Source organism: Ovis aries, chromosome 20 (genome assembly GCF_016772045.2).
Source record: "Ovis aries strain OAR_USU_Benz2616 breed Rambouillet chromosome 20, ARS-UI_Ramb_v3.0, whole genome shotgun sequence".
NCBI lineage: Eukaryota > Metazoa > Chordata > Mammalia > Artiodactyla > Bovidae > Ovis > Ovis aries.
The window spans coordinates 11000000-11018198 of NC_056073.1; the positions used below are offsets into that span (position 1 = coordinate 11000000).

The following is an 18199-nucleotide window of genomic DNA, read 5'->3' on the forward strand; positions in this document are numbered from 1 at the left end:
TGTCTTTGGTGCTAAGCTCATGGAAAGACCATGATGCCAGGTCACGACCAACAGATATCCTGAGAGGGGCCTAGACACTCTGCTGAGGGCACTCAGAGCAGACAAAACCTCCTGTGTGGGCTTCCTGGTGGAGGCAGCAGCATGCGGACCTGGAGGGGCCGTTCAGCTTCCTCAGCAGGTACCCTCGCCCCGCCTCTCCTAGAGGCCTCGGCCAGCATGTTCTGTTCAGCACCAAGGACAGCTCTAGGTGCCACCTTCCAGGACCACCATCCCCTGGGGTGTGCAGAGATAGCACCAACCCCACTCAACACACCAGGCATGCCCAGTGGAGACTCAGCACATGTGCTATGCCTTGGGAATATCCCTTGCAGGAGGAGGCAGCCCTTGACCACAGTGGGATCAGAGGAGGTCTTGTCAGCAGGATGAGAGTCACCCCTCACTCTCATGAGAGGGGCCAAGGCCAGCTGCCTTGCCTGGGCTTTCTTGTGAGGTCTTTCAGTGCCTTAACTGATGTGAAACTGAGGGAATGAAGAGGAAACAGAAACTGGTCTGAGCCCTGGGGGAGAAATGCAGAAGCTGAAACCAAACATAGAACAGAAAGCCTGAGATTCAGCTAACTGCATGAGCTACAGACCCAGGGGCTGAGGAACCGGGTGTTGGGGTGCAAGAGCCCGTGAGGAACCACGGGGGCCTGGGTCACAATCTTCTCGCTGCTACCAGCCAGTGTGTGATGTGGGGCAAGTCACGTTGACTCTCTGCACCCATTTCTCCCTGACTCACGTGGGGAAGGGCTGTTTAGGGCTCAGACTCAGGAGCCAGCCAGCCTGATCTGAATCCCGCCTTTGCCCCCCTCCTTCTGCAAGATCCTCTCTTTCTTTAGTTGCAGAATGGGGGTAATGAAAAACTTAGTCACAGAGTTTTGAAGATTTTGTACCTGTCTGGTTCTCCGTTTCCCAGTCTGCCTTTCTTATAAGGCTGCCCACTGTCACCACAAGCCTTTCCACACCAAAGGGAATGGGGCACATCGTACGTCATTGGATATATTCCTTGCTGCTGGCCTCTGTTATCTGAAGAATTTAACTGGTCTGCAGATCCAGTACGTAGGATAAGAAAGCTACACTATGAAAGCTTGTCCCTGGAGGGAGAAGGACTAGGCTGGCTTTTTATCACCAACTCGAAGGACACGAGTTTGAACAAACTCCAGGAGTTGGTGATGGACAGGGAAGCCAGACATGCTGCAGTCCACAGGGTCGCAAAGAATTGGACATGACTGAGCGACTGAACTGAACTAAACTGAGAGGTGTGGAGGGCATAGTTCTCAGTGAAAGTTCAGTTCAATCGCTCAGTCATGTCCGACTCTTTGCGAACCCATGGACTGCAGCACGCCAGGCCTCCCTGTCCATCACCAACTCCCGGACTTTACTCAAACTCATGTCCATTGAGTCGGTGATACCATCCAACCATCTCACCCTCTGTCGTCCCCTTCTCCTCCTGCCTTCAATCTTTCCCAGCATCGGGATCTTTTCAAACGAGTCAGCTCTTTGCATCAGGTGGCCAAAGTACTGGAGTTTCAGCTTCAACATCAGTCCTTTCAATGAACATTCATGACTGATTTCCCTTAGGATGGACTGGTTGGATCTCCTTGCAGTCCAAGGGACTCTCAAGAGTCTTCTCCAACACCACAGTTCAAAAGCATCAATTCTTTGGCGATCAGCTTTCTTTATAGTCCAACTCTCATATCCATACATGACTACTGGAAAACCATAGCCTTGACTAGATGGACCTTTGTTGGCAAAGTAATGTCTCTGCTTTTCAATATGCTGTCAAGGTTGGTCATAACTTTTCTTCTAAGGAGTAAGCGTCTTTTAATTTCATGGCTGCAGTCACCATCTGCAGTGATTTTAGAGCCCACAAAAATAAAGTCTGACACTGTTTCCACTGTTTCTCAGTCTATTTTCCATGAAGTGATGGGACCAGATGCCATGATCTTCGTTTTCTGAATGTTGAGCTTTAAGCCAACTTTTTCACTCTCCTCTTTCACTTTCATCAAGAGACTCTTTAGTCCCTCTTCACTTTCTGCCATAAGGGTGGTGTGCAGCCATCTGCATAGCTGAGGTTACTGATATTTCTCCCAGCAATCTTGATTCCAGCTTGTGCTTCATCCAGCCCAGCGTTTCTCATGATGTACTCTGCATATAAGTTAAATAAGCAGGGTGACAATATACAACCTTGACGTACTTTTTCCTCTTTGGAACCAGTCTGTTGTTCCATGTCCAGTTCTAACTGTTGCTTCCTGACCTGCATACAGATTTCTCAAGAGGCAGGTCAGGTGGTCTGGTATTCCCATCTCTTGAAGAATTTTCCACAGTTTATTGTGATCCACACAGTCAAAGGCTTTGGCATAGTCAATAAAGCAGAAATAGATGTTTTTCTGGAACTCTCTTGCTTTTCCATGATCCAGCAGATGTTGGCAATTTGATCTCTGGTTCCTCTGCCTTTTCTAAAACCAGCTTGAACATCTGGAAGTTCATGGTTCATATATTGTTGAAGCCTGGCTTGGAGAATTTTGAGCATTACTTTGCTAGCATGTGAGATGAGTGCAATCGTGCGGTAGTTTGAGCATTCTTTGGCATTGCCTTTCTTTGGGATTGGAATGAAAACTGACCTTTTCCAGTCCTGTGGCCACTGCTGAGTTTTCCAAATTTGCTGGCATATTGAGTGCAGCACTTTCACAGCATCATCTTTTAGGATCCCACTGAAAAGTCCCAGCTTTATCAGCTCTGCCCTCCCTTTAGAGTGTTCCATGGCCCCTACCTTCCCTCGATATATCAGTTACTAGGGTTTTAGGGGATTTCTTGGTATAGAGAGACTAAAACCTGGGGTGAGGCTCACAGGCGAGGGTGATCTGGGAGGGTACATAAAATCTTCTATGTGCAACTAAGTAAGTCAGACAGAGAAGGAGATATATTGTATGACACCCCTTACATGCAAAATCTAAAAAGAAATGATACAAATGAACTTATCTACAAAACAGAAACAGATTCACAGAGAATGAATTTATCCTTGCCAGGGGGGAAGGGCAGGGTGAAGAGAGAGTTAGGGAGTTTGGGATCAAAATGTACATACTGCTTTATTTAAGATAGATAACCAACAAAGACCTACTGTATAGCACAAGGAACTCTGCTCAATGTTATGTGGCAGCCTGCATGGAAGGGGAGTTTGGAGGAGAATGGATACATGTATATGTATGGCTGAGTCCCTTTGCTGTCTCCTTGAAATTATCACATTGTTAATCGGCTATACGCCAATACAAAACAAAAAGTTAAAAAAAAAATCCTCTATGTGCAGAAGGAAGGGTTCCTCACTGCATTTTAAAAAGGGAAGTGTGTAGTTACCCAGAAAACAAGACACAGTCTACGCTGACTCATTTTGAAGACTGGAGTTCCCTCCAAGAAAGGTATCCAGAGGAGAAGTAGATGTCTCTGTCCATTCCTTCTGTGTGCCAGACACTCAGAGGCCAGTGAACATCTCCAATTTGCATTGTTGTCATTTTTCAGTGGCTAAGTCGTTTCTGACTCTTTGTGACCCCGTAGAGTGCAGCACACCAAGCTTCCCTGTCCTTCACTATCTCCCAGAGTTTGCTCAAACTCCTGTCCATTGAGTCAGTGATGCCATCCAACCATCTCATCATCTGTTGCTGCTGCTGCTGCTGCTAAGTCGCTTCAGTCGTGTCCGACTCTGTGTGACCCCATAGACGGCAGCCCACCAGGCTCCCCTGTCCCTGGGATTCTCCAGGCAAGAACACTGGAGTGGGTTGCCATTTCCTTCTTCAATGCAGGAAAGTGAAAAGCGAAAGTGAAGTTGCTCAGTCTGTCCGATTCTTAGCGACCCCATGGCCTGGCTCCTCTGTCCGTGGGATTTTCCAGGCGAGAGTACTGGAGTGGGCTGCCATTGCCTTCTCCGTGCATTTGCCTTGATTGCCCCACATCCCTACGAGGGAGGTGCAGTTCTTCTCCCTACCCTTGACTGTTCTCTTCTCCTCAGGATGGCAGGAGCAGTGCCCAGAGTCCACGGCCTGGAAGCTGGGCATCAGCAGCCTGGGTGCAGGTCTCCTACGTCTGCAGAGCCCTGCGAGAAGCCCACTGAGGAGGAGGCCCTGGAGTCCGGGCCCAGGACCGTCAGCAGGAGGTACCTGAGCTCCCTGAAGAACAAGCTGTCCAGCGGAGCCTGGAGGAAGTCTTACCAGCCCAGGACCTGCCCTGGCTCAGGGACACAGGTGCCGGAGGGCTGGGGAAGAAGTGGGTTACTGGGGGGCCAGCCACTGATCTCCTCCCACGCATTCTCTCCCGGCCGGAGCCAACTCCTCCCCTGGGCGGGGGTCTTCTGTGACCAGAGATCAGCTGAAAGCTAGATTCACGTCCCCCCACCGTTGATGGCCTTTGATTAAGTGCCTACTATGCAGCCTGCTGCTGACGTTATTTCTCATACCCCTCGCTGAAGGGGCATTTCTTTACTTTTGACCGTGCTGGGCTCTTGTTGCCATGCACAGGCTTTCTCTAGCTGCGGAGAAATTAGCACTCTGTCGTGGTGCAGCAGACTTCTCATTGCGGTGGCTTCTCTTGGTGTGGAGCACAGGCTCCAGGCACATGGGCTTCAGTAGTTGAGGCGCACAGGCTTAGTTGCTCCACGCATGTGGAATCTTCCTGGATCAGGGATTGAACCTATGTCCCCTGCATTGGTGGGCGGATTCTTAACCGCCTGGGAAGTCCTGTAGAAGTCTTTAAGGCATGGAGTTGAAATTCAGACAGCGTAAGGAACTTGTCCGAGACTACTCAACTTGGGACCTGGTACCCCTCCCAGGTGTGGCCTCAGGTTACCTACTGAAGGAGACAGCTCTGCCGACTAGAAATAGAGGTCAGCGCTGATCCCTGCCCTGAGGCTGGTTCCAGGGAGGTCATCTCCCTTTGCTGGGTTTCAGTTTTCTTGTCTATGGGGTTGAAGGGTTTGGCTGCAGGATGCTCTGCACCCTGGAGCCAGACCACCAGGGTTCCTGCCCCAGTTCTTCGGCTCACCATGAGGCCTTGGGCAAGTCTCTGTAACCCTACTGTGTGTACTTGTTTCCTCATTTAGAGAATGGAGATGTGATCATAGTGGTGCCTGCTATGTCTACTGGCTATCGCTTGCTATGTAACAAACTACCCCCAAAGGTAGTGGCCAAGCAGCTTACTGCTTCTGACAGTTTTGTGGGTTGGTTGGAATGTTATTGGATAGTTTTTCTGTTGGTCTCACTTGGGATTGGTTTCGCTTAGCTCGGGCTGCCGTAACAAACTAGAGCAGCCTAGGTGACTTAAGGGCTTCCCCGGTAGCTCAGTTGGTAAAGAATCCACCTGTAATGCAAGAGACCCGGTTTGATTCCTGGGTTGGGAAGATCCTCTGAAGAAGGGATAGGCTACCCACTCCAGTATTCTTGGGCTTTCTTGGTGGCTCAAATAGTAAAGAATGCATCTGCAATGTGGGAGACCTGGGTTCAATCCCTGGGTTGGGAAGATCCCCAGAGTAGGGCATGGCAACCTACTCCAGTATTCTTGCCTGGAGCGTTCCCATGGACAGAGGAGCCTGGCAGGCTATAGCAGTCACAGAGTCAGACACGACTTAGCAACTAAGCACAGCACAGTATAGGAGACTTGAAGAGCTTCCCAGGTGGTGCTGGCGGTAAAGAACCTACCTGCCAATGCAGGAGACGCAAGAGATGTGAGTTTGATCCCTAAGATCAGGAAGATCCCCTGGAGAAGGAAATGGCAACCCTTCTCCAATATTCTTGCCTGGAGAATCCCATGGACAGAGGAGCCTGGTGGGCTACAGTCCATGGGGTCACAAAGAGTTCGGACATGACTGAAGCAACTTAGCACGCACAGGTGACTTAAACAACAGAAATACATTTTCCCACAGCTCTGAAGATGGGACATCAAGGTCAAGGTGCTGGCAGGGTTGGTTTCTGGCAAGGCTCCCTTCCTGGCTTGTGGATGGCCAGCTTCTCACTGCGTCCTCACGTGACCTTTTCTCCTACACATGCTCTCCTGGTGTCCCTCCCTCTTTTAAGGGCACCAGTCCTGATGGGTTAGGGCCTCACCCTCCACAGCAGTTAACTTAATTACTAAATATAGTCACATGGGCGGTTAGGGCTTCAACATATTAACTTGGGGACCCAATTTAGTCCATAACAAGGCCTCCCACATGTCTGCAGGCAGATCTTGGCTGAGGCAGGAATGCCCTTGATAGCTCATCTCCCAAGCCTAGTACCTGGCCAGGGACAGCTGAAAGCTTGCGCATCTGGGATGCTGGCATGGCTGGGCCCCTGGCTTCCTGTCCGTGAGGTCCCAGGGCCTCTCCTCTCCCTGTGGCCTCTCCCTCAGGCCAGCTAGACCTCTGGATATGGTAGTTCATGGCTCCCAAGGGAGCACAGGTGGGAGCTTCCAGGCCTCTTTCTGTCCCATTCTCTCAATCCCAGCACAAACCCAGATGCGCGTGCAGCATGGCGTGAGTCCTGGGAGCTACACTCACTGGGGCATCTTTGGATCCTGCTCGCATCAAAGGAGACCAAATCTCTCCTTCTCCTTCTCCAAACTTCCCTGCAGGAGCCTGAGGAGAAGAAGATTGTCCAGGAGCTGCTGGAGACCGAGCAGGCCTACGTGGCCCGCCTCCACCTGCTGGACCAGGCCAGTGGCCAGGGAGCCCCCCGCCCCACTCTTTGGCACCTGGGTGTCCTCACCCTACCCTGCTCTCCTTTCTGGCCCACCTCATAAAAGCTGAGAGTTAGGACCTCAGGTCTGATTCTAGGAAGCCTTAGTCCTTTAACTGATGACTGGAGTTTGGGCAGAAATCGGGATACAGCTCATTAGCACCACTCCTGATTCCACACTTGGTACCTAGGCTGGTCTCCCAAGAGCAGAGACCACACCAGCTGGTCCTTCCAGGCCCCACACAGCATCCTCATCTGTCACCCCGGCTCCCAGCATCCTCACCATTCTTAGCCTTTCACACTGTCCTCAGGAGCCCTAAGGCAAGAAGGTTAAATCACTGAAGTGGGATCTTGAGCCTGGCGAAGTCCAAGGTCTTGACAGATACAAGATGGGCCAGCTCCTGACATTCATCAGCTGCCAGCCTCTGGCCAAGTCCCTTGGTTTGCCCATCTGTAAAGTGGCCAGAATAATCCCTGTCTTTCTTCCCAGGGTTTTTCGAGGATGATGGGAGATTAAGGATGTGGAAGTGTTCTGGAAGCTGGGTGGGGAGGGACCCCGCAGTCCCCCGGACTGTGCTCGTCTCCCCTGGGCTGGTGTCAGGGGTGGGGGGCTCCTTCTCCGCCACACGCTCAGTGACCCAGCGGCGGCTGCAGGTCTTCTTCCAGGAGCTGCTGAAGGAGGCCCGCGGCAGCAAGGCCTTCCCTGAGGACGTGGTCAGGCTCATCTTCTCCAACATCTCCTCCATCTACCAGTTCCACTCACAGTTCTTCCTCCCAGAGCTGCAGCGGCGGCTGGACGACTGGTGAGGTCCAGCAGGAGCCCCTGAGGCCCCCTGGCTGCAGCCCTGGCCAAGTCGGGGTGCGGCCTCCAGGACATTAGTTTGGCCTGTTAGGTCTCTGCGCTTGCTACGTGGCCGTGACTCGACTCCTCTGGGCTTGCTCTGTCTGCACGGTGAAGGGCTTGAATGCGTCGTGTGCGCGTGTGTGTGTGTGTGTGTGTTCTGGAGAAGGAGATGGATCAGGTCCTCACTTGGCTGAGTGACTTACGAGGCAGTGGAAACCACCAGCACTAACTGAAGATTTCCTACTTGCCTTGCCTTGGGTTTCACACCTACTAACTTGCTTAGTCTTCAGATCAGCTCACTGTGTGATGATGGCCTTGTGGTTAGGCCAGAAACCCTCTCTGCTTTCAGAGATACCCACGAAAGTATGTAGTGGTGAAATTAGTATCTTGCCAAAGAAATGCCATGATGTCTGGCATGTCCTTTAAAATTTCTTGGCAAAAAAGAATCTTTCAGTTCAGTTCAGTTCAGTCCAGTTGTTCAGTCATGTCTGACTATTTGCGACCCCATGGACTGCAGCACATCAGGCCTCCCTGTCCATCACCAACTCCCAGAGTTTACTCAAACTCATGTCCATTTAGTCCATGATGCCATCCAACCATCTTATCCTCTGTCGTCCCCTTCTCCTCCCACCTTCAATCTTTCCCAACATCAGGGTCTTTTCAAATGAGTTAGCCCTTCGTATCAGGTGGCCAAAGTATGGGAGTTTCAGCTTCAGAATCTTAGTAATTGTTAAATCCTGCGATGTGTCTATAGTTAGGGTTAGATGCTCAGTCGTGTCTGACTCTCTGCAGCCCCATGGACTGTAGTCCACCAGACTCTTCTGTCCTTGGAATTCTCCAGGCAAGAATACTGGAGTGGGTAGCCAATCCCCTTCTCTAGGGGATCTTCCCGACCCAGGGATCGAACCCAGGTCTCTCAAACTGCAGGCAAATTCTTTACCATCTGAGCCACCAGGGAACCTGATGGATCTATAAGGGTTCATTATTATATTCTTTTTACTTTATGATCGATCCATTTTTTTTTCAATAATTTTTTCCCCAAAAGACAACCCTCTAAGGTTGCCTACCATCATGCCCAATTTTTTCAGATGGGAAAGCTGAGATATAGTGAGGCTAGGTGATTGGCCCAAGAACACACAGCTGGAGTAAGTGGTGTGGTTGGAAATCAGACTCAGGCAGGCCAGCTCCAGATTGCTGACGCTCTGCTGTAACAATTCCAGGGTTGAATGACCTTTTCTTAGCTCTCTTAGCCTGGATTTCCTCCTCTCTAAGATGGGCCACTGACTGACTGTCCTTCCTCCCCCGCACAGGGTTGTAAGGATTAAATGAGATGAGACATGCAGCTTGTCTTGGGCAGTGCTGGGCATGTGGCCCTTGTTATTGTTACGAGAACAAGCATCAGGTGGTTGTTGAACACCTGCTGTGGGCCTGACCCTGTGCTGGGCCTTTAGGGGGCTTCTGTCCCTGGGAGAGGTCAGCATCTGCCCTCCGGGGGCTCCCAGTCTAAGGAGGGGTGAACCACACCTGTGCCAGCATGACACCCGCCCCCCCATACCTATTCCCAGGAGTGCTGCAGAATGGCTGTGTTGCGGGGCGGGGGGGTGGTTTGTTGGGAGCCTCGCCTCTCCTGACCCCGTGTGGAGTCAAGAGAAGAGGTCCCCAGACCGAGGGCAGTACCTGGTACCCCTCCGGTAGGACCACCACCCCCCGCATCGGTGATGTGATCCAAAAGCTGGCGCCCTTCTTGAAGATGTACAGTGAGTATGTCAAGAACTTTGAGCGAGCCATCGAGCTGCTGGCCACCTGGACAGACAAATCTCCACCCTTCCAGGAGGTTATCACCCGCATCCAGGTGAGGCTGGGGTGGGCGCGGGGCAGAGCCCTGCACGGCCCTGCACGGCCGCCCCCAGCCTGCTGTTCCCCAAGTGCTCTGGTTCCCCAAGTGCTTTGGGGCACCTTGCCGGCTCAGCGGCTTTCACAGCACTGCCCACTCCCCCGACCCTCAGGGGCAGCCTGACCCACCCCTTCCCCCTTTGACCCCTCCTCCTCTTCTCCCCCTCCTCCCTCCCCAAGAGCAGCGAGGCCTCAGCTAGCCTGACCCTGCAGCACCACATGCTGGAACCTGTGCAGAGAATCCCACGCTACGAGCTGCTGCTCAAGGAGTATGTCCAGAAGCTGCCAGGCCAGGCCCCAGACCTGGCTGATGCCCAGAGTGAGGACACCCCCAGTGAATCGGGGGGCGGGGGGCAAGGGGGCGGCACTGGGAAGGCTCAAGCCACTCCCCTAATTTATGGAGCACCAGCTGAAGATGGTTTTGATGACCGTCAACCATTAACATTGTTGTACTTCATAGACATCGTCTATCGCATTAGTCATTCTTTTTTCTACAGACACTAAGGCCCAGAGAGATTAAGTGACTTGCTCAAAGTCACACAGCCAAAAAGAAGCAGAGCTAGGATTTGAAACCGTGCCTTCACCCCTGGATATGGCGGGCAGTGAAAGTCACAGAGGCCAACCACCTCGGCCCTGTCTTTCAGGGACCTCTAGTCCCTTCCCCCCTGCTTGGGAAATGGCCCCCATCATCCAGACACTGGATGCGCCAGGCTACAGGGGAAGGGCTGCCCCTGGGGTGCTCCAGGCAGGCTCTGAGGCCACTGGGTTAAGCCTCAGGGGCCTCCTGCCTCAGCCACCAGCCCCCTACTTTCAGGGGTGACTCCGACCCTGCCCCCTTTTCAGAAGCCCTTGACATGATCTTCTCGGCTGCTCAGCACTCCAACGCAGCCATCACTGAAATGGTGAGCACCCCAGTCCTCCAAGAAGGAGCTGTGGGCATCCCCAGGGCCCTGTCACCTCCTCCTGCAGCTCTCAGCCCCCGCCAACCCACCCAGGTCTCTGTGTCTGCCCCTCCTCTGACCCTGCCCACAACACCCAGCCCCCTGCTGCCCTCCTCCCCACACCCCATCTCCACCCATGAGAGACTAGCCTTCCAGAAGCAGGCAGGGTCTTGCCTGGCCTTGGCTGAGGGTGGCCCTCCCGCCCCCAGGAGCGGCTGCAGGAACTGTGGGACGTGTACCAGCGCCTGGGCCTGGAGGACGATATAGTCGACCCCTCCAACACCCTGCTCCGCGAGGGTCCCGTCCTCAAGATCTCCTTCCGCCGCAGCGGCCCCATGGAGCGCTACCTTTTCTTGGTAAGGGGACGCTTGGGGGGCCCGCTCGCTCCACACTGGGGAGGGGAGTCCACAGGCATGGGCCCTCTGCCCCAGGTCCTGCCCGCCTGGCATCTACCTGGCCGGCACTGCAGGAGAGCAGGGACAAGCCTGCTTCTCTATCCTTATGGCTCTGGCACCCTGGCCAGTTCAGTTTTAGTTCAGTTGCTCAGTCATGTCTGACTCTCTGCGACCCCATGGACTGCAGCACGCCAGGCCTCCCTGTCCATCACCAACTCCTGGAGTTTATTCAAACTCATGTCCATTGAGTTGGTGATGCCATCCAACCATCTCATCCTCTGTCATCCCCTTCTTCTCCCACCTTCAATCTTTCCCAACATCAGGGTCTTTTCAAATGAATCAGCTCTTCACATCAGGTGGCCAAATATTGGAGTTTCAGCTTCAGCATCAGTCCTTCCAATGAATATTCAGGACTGATTTCCTTTAGGATGGACTGGTTGGATCTCCTTGCAGTCCAAGGGATTCTCAAGAGTCTTCTCCAACACCACAGTTCAAAAGCATCAATTCTTCTGTGTTCAGCTTTCTTTATAGTCCAACTCTCACATCCACGCATGAGTACTGGAAAAACCATAGCCTTGACTTGGGACCAATCACATGCTGCCCCCAAGCCTCAGGGATTTCCAGCTGAGGGGGTTCCCAGACATGTCCTAGGAAGCCACAGAGTCAGAATCTGAACCGAGTCTGTTTGGCTCCAAAACCTGTGATGTCAATCTGTGCTCTAGAGAGGGCAGGCTATTGTTGCTGTTGAGTCGTTTAAGTCGTGTCCGACTGTTTTGTGACCCCATGGACTGTGTAGCCTGCCAGGCTCCTCTGTCTATGGGATTTTTCAGGCAAGAATGCAGTGGGTCGCCATGTCCTTCTCCAGGAGATCTTCCTGACCCAGTGATTGGACTCGCATCTCCTGCATTGGCAGGCAGATTCTTTACCACTGTGCCAGCAGGGAAGCCCTAGAGGCTGCGCGTCAGGAGGGAATTAGGTTGGCTGCTAGGAAGAACAGCCCCGGTGTGCAGTGAGGAAGCCAAGGCGTCTCCTGGAGATCTGGAAACTGGTCCCACCTGGGGCGGGAGCTACAATCTCTCACCCTTGACCCCCGTGAGAAAGGCCTCATAGGTCTCCAAAGTCTGCCCTGGTCCCCTGAAGCCCACAGGTCGGGCAGCCCCTCGGTGAGCACCCCAGGTGGAGTGGGGCTAGACCGCCCCTTCCTCATCACACTTGTGTTGTCCTGTGAGCTGGCCCAGCGCATGACGAGAGGGGAGTGAGGCCCAGAGGGGCTCAGCCCACATCCAGCGGAGCCTGCCCGCTCGTCCTTGCCGCCCTTGCCGCTGTGCACACACGCTCGCTCATGTCTCCTGCAGTTCAACAACATGCTGCTCTACTGTGTGCCCAGGGTCATCCAGGTGGGCGCCCACTTCCAGGTCAGGACCCGCATCGATGTGGCGGGCATGAAGGTAAGAGGGCTTCACCCCCAGGGTCGGACCAAGGGTGGGGAGCAGCAGGAGGGGCCGACCGGCGACTCAGTCCAGGAACCCAGGTGCGGCAGGTCTGGGGCAGTGTGAAGGCGGAAAAGATGAGGCTTAGATCTCTCCCATCTGGACTCCCAGCCTTCCTGTCCAGGGTCCTTCCCAGTGCCCAGCTTCACTTTGCTTTCTCTACCATCTAGACCAGGGCTTTGGAAACTTTATGACTGCATGAATCCCCTGGGAGGCTTGTTAAAATAATGGGTTCTGAGTCAGTAGGTCTGGTGTGGGGTCAGAGATTCTGCATTTCTGCCCGCTCCTGGTTGATGCCAGCACTGCAACTTTGAGCAGGAAGGGTGTCCACTGTCAGCTCAGTTGCCGACTTGGGTGTGTCCACACCCAGAGACGGCCACGAATGAGCAGGGACAGCAGCCTATAATAGTGCCTGAGTGGTCCCCATAGGTTAGGCCCGGCATCACTCCCATTGGACCCTCATAACAGCCCTGGGATGTAGGGGCTGTTATTATCCCCTGCATTTCTTTAGTTTTTAAAAAATCTTAAAATAAAATAATTTTATTACCTAAAAATGTAAATAATACACGTTCCAAAATCAAACTACGTAAAAAAATATATGCAACATGAATTGCACATATAGGCTCTCCGTCCCCTAGTTCCCTTCCCTAGAGGCAGCCTTTGCTCCTTGTGAGGCCTTCCAGAGGTAGTGTATTCATTATGGCATCCTTACTTTTCTTTCACATAAACAGTGTTTTTCACATACACTATTCTGTGGCGGACTTTTTAAACTAGCTACTTATTCTGGAGATGATTAGAACTCAGTTCATTTGGAGCTTCCTCATCCTTTTGCATAGATGCATAGTGTCCTGGTGTGTGGATGTACCATGATTCATTCAACCAGTCCAGTACTGATGGACGTTTAGACTGTTCTCAGTTGTCAGTGTCTGCAAATGAGACTGCAGTGAGTAACTGTGTACAGTCTGAGGATATCTGTAGTTAATCCCACTTTCAAAAATAAGGAAATAAAGTGATACATCCAGTGAGATATTATTCAGTGGTAAGAAGGAGTGAGCTATAAAACCATGGAAAGACATGGAGGAAGGTTAAATTCGTATTACTCAGTGAAAGAAGCCCATCTGAAAGGCTACATACATACATACGGTGCACGCCTACTGTCTGATTCTACATACATACATATGGTGCACGCCTACTGTCTGATTCCAACGCTGTGACATCCTGGAAGAGGCATTCTCTCTCTGGATGGAGACAGTGAGAGGGTCAGTGGTTACTAGGGGTTGGGGAAGGGAGGGATGAACAGAGGATTTTAAGGGCAGTGAGACTGCTTTGTATGGTGCTATAATGGTTGTTGTTGGTTAGTTGCCAAGTCATGTCCAACTCTTTGTGACCCCATGGACTCCTCTGTCTATATAATGGTAGATATCAGTTATTATACATTTATCCAAACCCACAGAATGTGTACAACACCAAGAGTGAAGCGTGATGTGAACTATGAACCTTGGGTAATTCTAACATATGTACCGCTCTGGTGGGGAAGCGTTGTTAATGGAGAGGCTGTGCATGTATGGGCACAGGGGGCATATGGGAAATCTCTGTACTTTCCTCTCAGGTTTGCTGTGAACCTAAACACTGATAAAAAACAAAAACAAAAACAAGGCCCAGAAAGGTTAGGGCCTCCCTGATAGCTCAGTTGGTAAACAATCTGCCTATAATGCAGAGACCCGGTTCGATTCCTGGGTCGGAAAGTTCCGCTGGAGATGGGATAGGCTGCCCACTCCAGTATTCTTGGGGTTCCTTGTGGCTCAGCTGGTAAAGAGCTGGCTCAGTGGTAAAGGCTTACCCACTCCAGTATTTTGGCCTGGAGAATCCCATGGACTCTATAGTCCATAGGGTCACAAAGAGTTGGACACGACTGAGTGACTTTCACTTTCTCTTTCAGAAAGATTAAGTAACTTGCTTGGGGGTCACACAGCAAATCCTTGTTTGCATGATCAAGCCCAGATATAACAGAGTCCAGAGCCTCTGTATCTAACCAGCATACTATACTATCTCCTATTAAGGCTTCAACCCAGAGGGATAAAGCATAGGGTGGAACTGCAGGCATAGTGGAGGAAATGGGAAGAAAACCCTCTGGGCCACCCCTCTCTGATGGCTCCTAAGTCCCGGTGGCCGGGGCTGGAAGAAACAGAGGTCAGATCTGGCCCATCTTAGTACCTTTCCATCTCCCCTTTCCCTCTCCTTACCCCACATGACATCTCCCAGGATTTGCCCCAGGAGGCAGCCCAATTCTGACCCTGGAGGCCTCCTGAGCTCTGAGAGCCCCTGCAGGAGGGCCTTGCCCCTGCTCCTGACTTGGACTGCCTGGCATTTGGGGCTGAAACAAGGGCTGGGGGTGGGGTGTAGCCTGAGGGTGATGAGAGCTGATGGCAGGACATGTGCAGCTTCTGGGGGCTCCCAGCCCACCCCCCATGCCTCAGCAGACTGAGGTCTTTTGGGAACGCAGCTCCCTACTCTGTCTCATCCAGCTTCTCTTACTGAATGTGGCCAGAATGTCCCAGAGGCCAGAGCGGGCATGTGCTTGTATGTCTGGGAGCCGTGGTGGGTGAGACTGAGAAATTGAGACTAGAGAAATTGGAGACTGGCAGCCCTGTCTTAGGACTGGCAGAGACCCAGGCATAGAAAAAGGGAGGCAACGATTGACAGAAAGGCCAAGAAATATAGAGACCAAAACAGAGTCGTTAAGAGGAAATCCATAAATATGTTCCCTAGAGTGTCTGACGCTCAGGATGTGTGCGCCGGCTTCCCGGCGTCTGCCGGTCTCGGCGAACACAATCACTGCAGGGCGTGTCTGGTGCTCTGGTAGTCACACAGCGCCCTCTCCTGGATGGCGCGGGCCTGGCGGGTGCAGAGCTGTCCACCCAGCCGCGTTTGTACAGAAATCATTTTCTGAGTCTGAGGTTTGGAGGCAGGGCTGGTCTTTGACCACTATGATGGCTCCCACTAGCCCATACCCCCCTGGCCTCTCTCCTTCCTGAGTGTCAGGGAGCCCTGGATCTCAGCAGCTGATTTCCATCCCCCAGGGTCTCAGTTCAGCTCAGTCACTCAGCCGTGTCCAACTCTTTGCGACCCCATGGACTGCAGCACGCCAGGCCTCCCTGTCCATCACCAACTCCCGGAGTTTACTCAGACCCATGTCCATTGAGTCGGTGATGCCATCCAACCATCTCATCCTCTGTCGTCCCCTTCTCCTCCTGGCCTGCCTGGGTCCTATATTTGCGCCATTCTGCACAGGGCCATCCTGGGAAGAAGGAAGGGGTGTGGGCCCTTGGGTACTCATGGACCCAAGACAACTGTGTCTCCATGGACAGCTGTGCAGGTTGGGCACTGCATGAGCACCCCCCAGCTGAAACGAGCGCTCTGCAGCCACAGCAGACAGCACAGGTTGCGTACGGACAGTTCTCATTGTCCGGCAGATGGCAGTCAAGTCTCGGGTTCAACAAACCAGACTCTTGACTATTACATCAGTTTGCCAACAGATGTCAGTAAAGTGTTTTGAGGAAGAGGTGTCTTTTTCTAATTAGCACAAAGGCGCTGCATGGGCTGGCAGGGACCTGACTGCCAAGTCTGGTGGTTGAGCCTGGGCACAGCCCAGCTCGGGGAACTGTCTTTCAGAAACCTACATCCTGCACCCCTGCAGAGGTGGTCCCTCAGGTCAGGGATCTCCCCAGTTCCCCTTTACTATGAAAAGCGTCATGTTTCTTCCCAGCTCTGGCCTCCAAGCCTTAGATTTCTCCCTTCTTGTCCCTCTCCCTCCCCCAGTCAGTCATGGAGTCTTGCCAGATTCCTGATATAGACCCTTTGAGCCTCCGCATTGTCAAGGGTATCAAGAGCAGGTCACATCCAGCCCCTTCTAGAGGCAACGGACAGGTTCTGTGGGCCCAGTGAGTAGACCAGGCCTCTCGTGAGCAAGTCATGCTCTTGCAGGAGCGGTGGGCGGCCTGAAAGTGTGCCAAGGCCTGCTCACCTTGCGGCAGGGAGCTGCAAAGGAGCCAAGTGTCAGGTGGGCTCACGTCCCTCCATGCTAGGCCCCTGGGCTCCAGGTCTGTGTCTTCACTTCCTTTCATGACCCTGTCTTCACCCGACCTGGGAGACATCTGTGTTTACCGGGCTCTGGGGTAGAGTAGAAAGAGACGTGCTTCTACCTTACCCGTGAGGACCGAAACCCTGAGTCTGAATCTTCATTCTGCTCTTTAGATGCTCTGTGACCCCAAGCAGGTCTCTTGTCCTCTCTGATCTCCATTTCCTCATCTCCCAAATGAGGGGTGATAATATCTGCCTCTCAAGATTGCTGCAAAAATTTTCTTTCACATCTGTTTATTATGGACACTTTTAAGGGGAGAAAATGGTACCTCATATATTCATCACCTGGTTATGATGACTGTCAACTCAAAACTGGTTTCTTCAGCAACCCCCCTTCTAGTCCCCTTTTCCAATGGATTATTTAAGAGCAAATCTCAGACACACAATCATTTCACCTATAAATACTTCAGTATGTCTTTGTAAGAGACAAGAACTCTTTTTTAAAAAAGATATTTTATTTTATTTTTTGGCCATTCCATGCTGCATGTGGGATATTAGTTCCCCAGCTGAGGATCAAACCCTTTCCTGCAGTGGAAACTCAGACTGTACCTCCAGTGAAGGCCCAAGGACTCTTTTCTCTTTTTTTTTGCCCTAAAAGATGCCAACAGTACCATGATTACATCTAACAATTTAATGATACTTATTTAATAACAGATCCCTTGGTTCTCCTTGGCTGGGTCGTAATTGCCTTCTCACAGCTGATCTGTGTGAATCATTTCTGATATGCTTCTTACATGCCCTTTATCTATCATACTTCCCTCTCCTACTTTCCTCTCATTTATTAATTGAAAATCAGATCGTTTCTCTGGCAGAGTCGCTCTCAGTCTGGATTCTGCTGACTGCACCCCAGTGGTGTCATTCACTGTGTCCCATGGGCCCCCATATTCCCCAGAAACTGGTAGATGACCACGGGTTCAGCTGTGCCAGAGGACTGCAGCCGGTGGCAGGCAGTGCCCTCAGGGACACGCGGTGGCCGTTAAGTGTTAGAACTGATCAGTGGGTTCAGCAGTTGTGCCCATTAAATGAGAACACGTGCGGGTGCTCAGCGAAGCGCTCTGTGACCGGCAGCCTTCACAGCGGCCTCGGAACCTGCGGAGTTCTGATATGAGGGGGGTGGAGGACAGGAGGTGGAGATCTGTCCGATCTGTCGAGCTGTTGATCAAGTCCTTCATTCACGATATGGGGCAGAGGGTCTCATCCTAGGCCCTATGTCTGCTATTGGAAAAGCCGTGTCCCCAAACCCAGCGTGTGAGCCAGTTTCCATCTTGGTGACCCTTTTGTCGGGAGTCCCCGCCTCACCCTGGGCAGGCTTATCTGCTGAAGTTCTGGGAGCCCCAGGTCCCGTCTGCTCTGTTGATCGAGGCCAGCTCGGGGCACCTTTGCTGGGCTAGACGGAACGGGGAGCCACTGAACAAGCTCCCCATCCTTGTCTCTCTGTTTGAATTGTCCCTGGGGCACGATCCTCCTCCCTCCCCACCACAGTGCCTGGGGGGGGGGGGGCGGGCGGGAGCCTGAGCCATCTCTCCCTCCCCTTGGAGCAGGTGCGGGAGCTGACTGACGCAGAGTTCCCCCACTCCTTCCTGGTGTCCGGGAAGCAGCGAACCCTGGAGCTGCAAGCCCGGTAAGCAGGGGCGGGTCGGTGGGGAGGGGAGAGACGGGAAAGCTGGGAGGGGCCGCTCCCCTCAACACCTGTGTTCTCTTTCTGAGCAGGTCCCAGGAGGAAATGATCTCCTGGTTGCAGGTATCAGAACAAAAGC

At 52.5% G+C, this 18199-nt stretch overlaps 1 protein-coding gene across 9 annotated transcripts in view; it reads left to right on the top strand.

The window, feature by feature from the left end:
* FGD2 (FYVE, RhoGEF and PH domain containing 2) overlaps window positions 1-18199 on the top strand; it is a 35592-nt gene that overhangs the window by 4235 nt on the left and 13158 nt on the right. For 5 of the 9 annotated variants that reach the window (XR_009597564.1, XR_009597561.1, XR_009597563.1 and 2 more), the window contains exons 2-11: window positions 4045-4276; window positions 6636-6716; window positions 7394-7542; window positions 9279-9435; window positions 9657-9795; window positions 10320-10378; window positions 10627-10773; window positions 12168-12260; window positions 17984-18063; window positions 18153-18183. Coding sequence is in view for 1 of the 9 variants with exons in the window: in XM_027958941.3 (XP_027814742.1) it covers window positions 4045-4276; window positions 6636-6716; window positions 7394-7542; window positions 9279-9435; window positions 9657-9795; window positions 10320-10378; window positions 10627-10773; window positions 12168-12260; window positions 17984-18063; window positions 18153-18183 (1168 nt within the window). In the remaining 8 variants the exon portion in view is untranslated. Of the gene's footprint in view, window positions 1-4044; window positions 4277-6635; window positions 6717-7393; window positions 7543-9278; window positions 9436-9656; window positions 9796-10319; window positions 10379-10626; window positions 10774-12167; window positions 12261-17983; window positions 18064-18152; window positions 18184-18199 lie in introns of those variants that run through there. The other 4 variants (XR_009597565.1, XR_009597566.1, XR_009597568.1 and 1 more) reach the window with 4 other exon arrangements.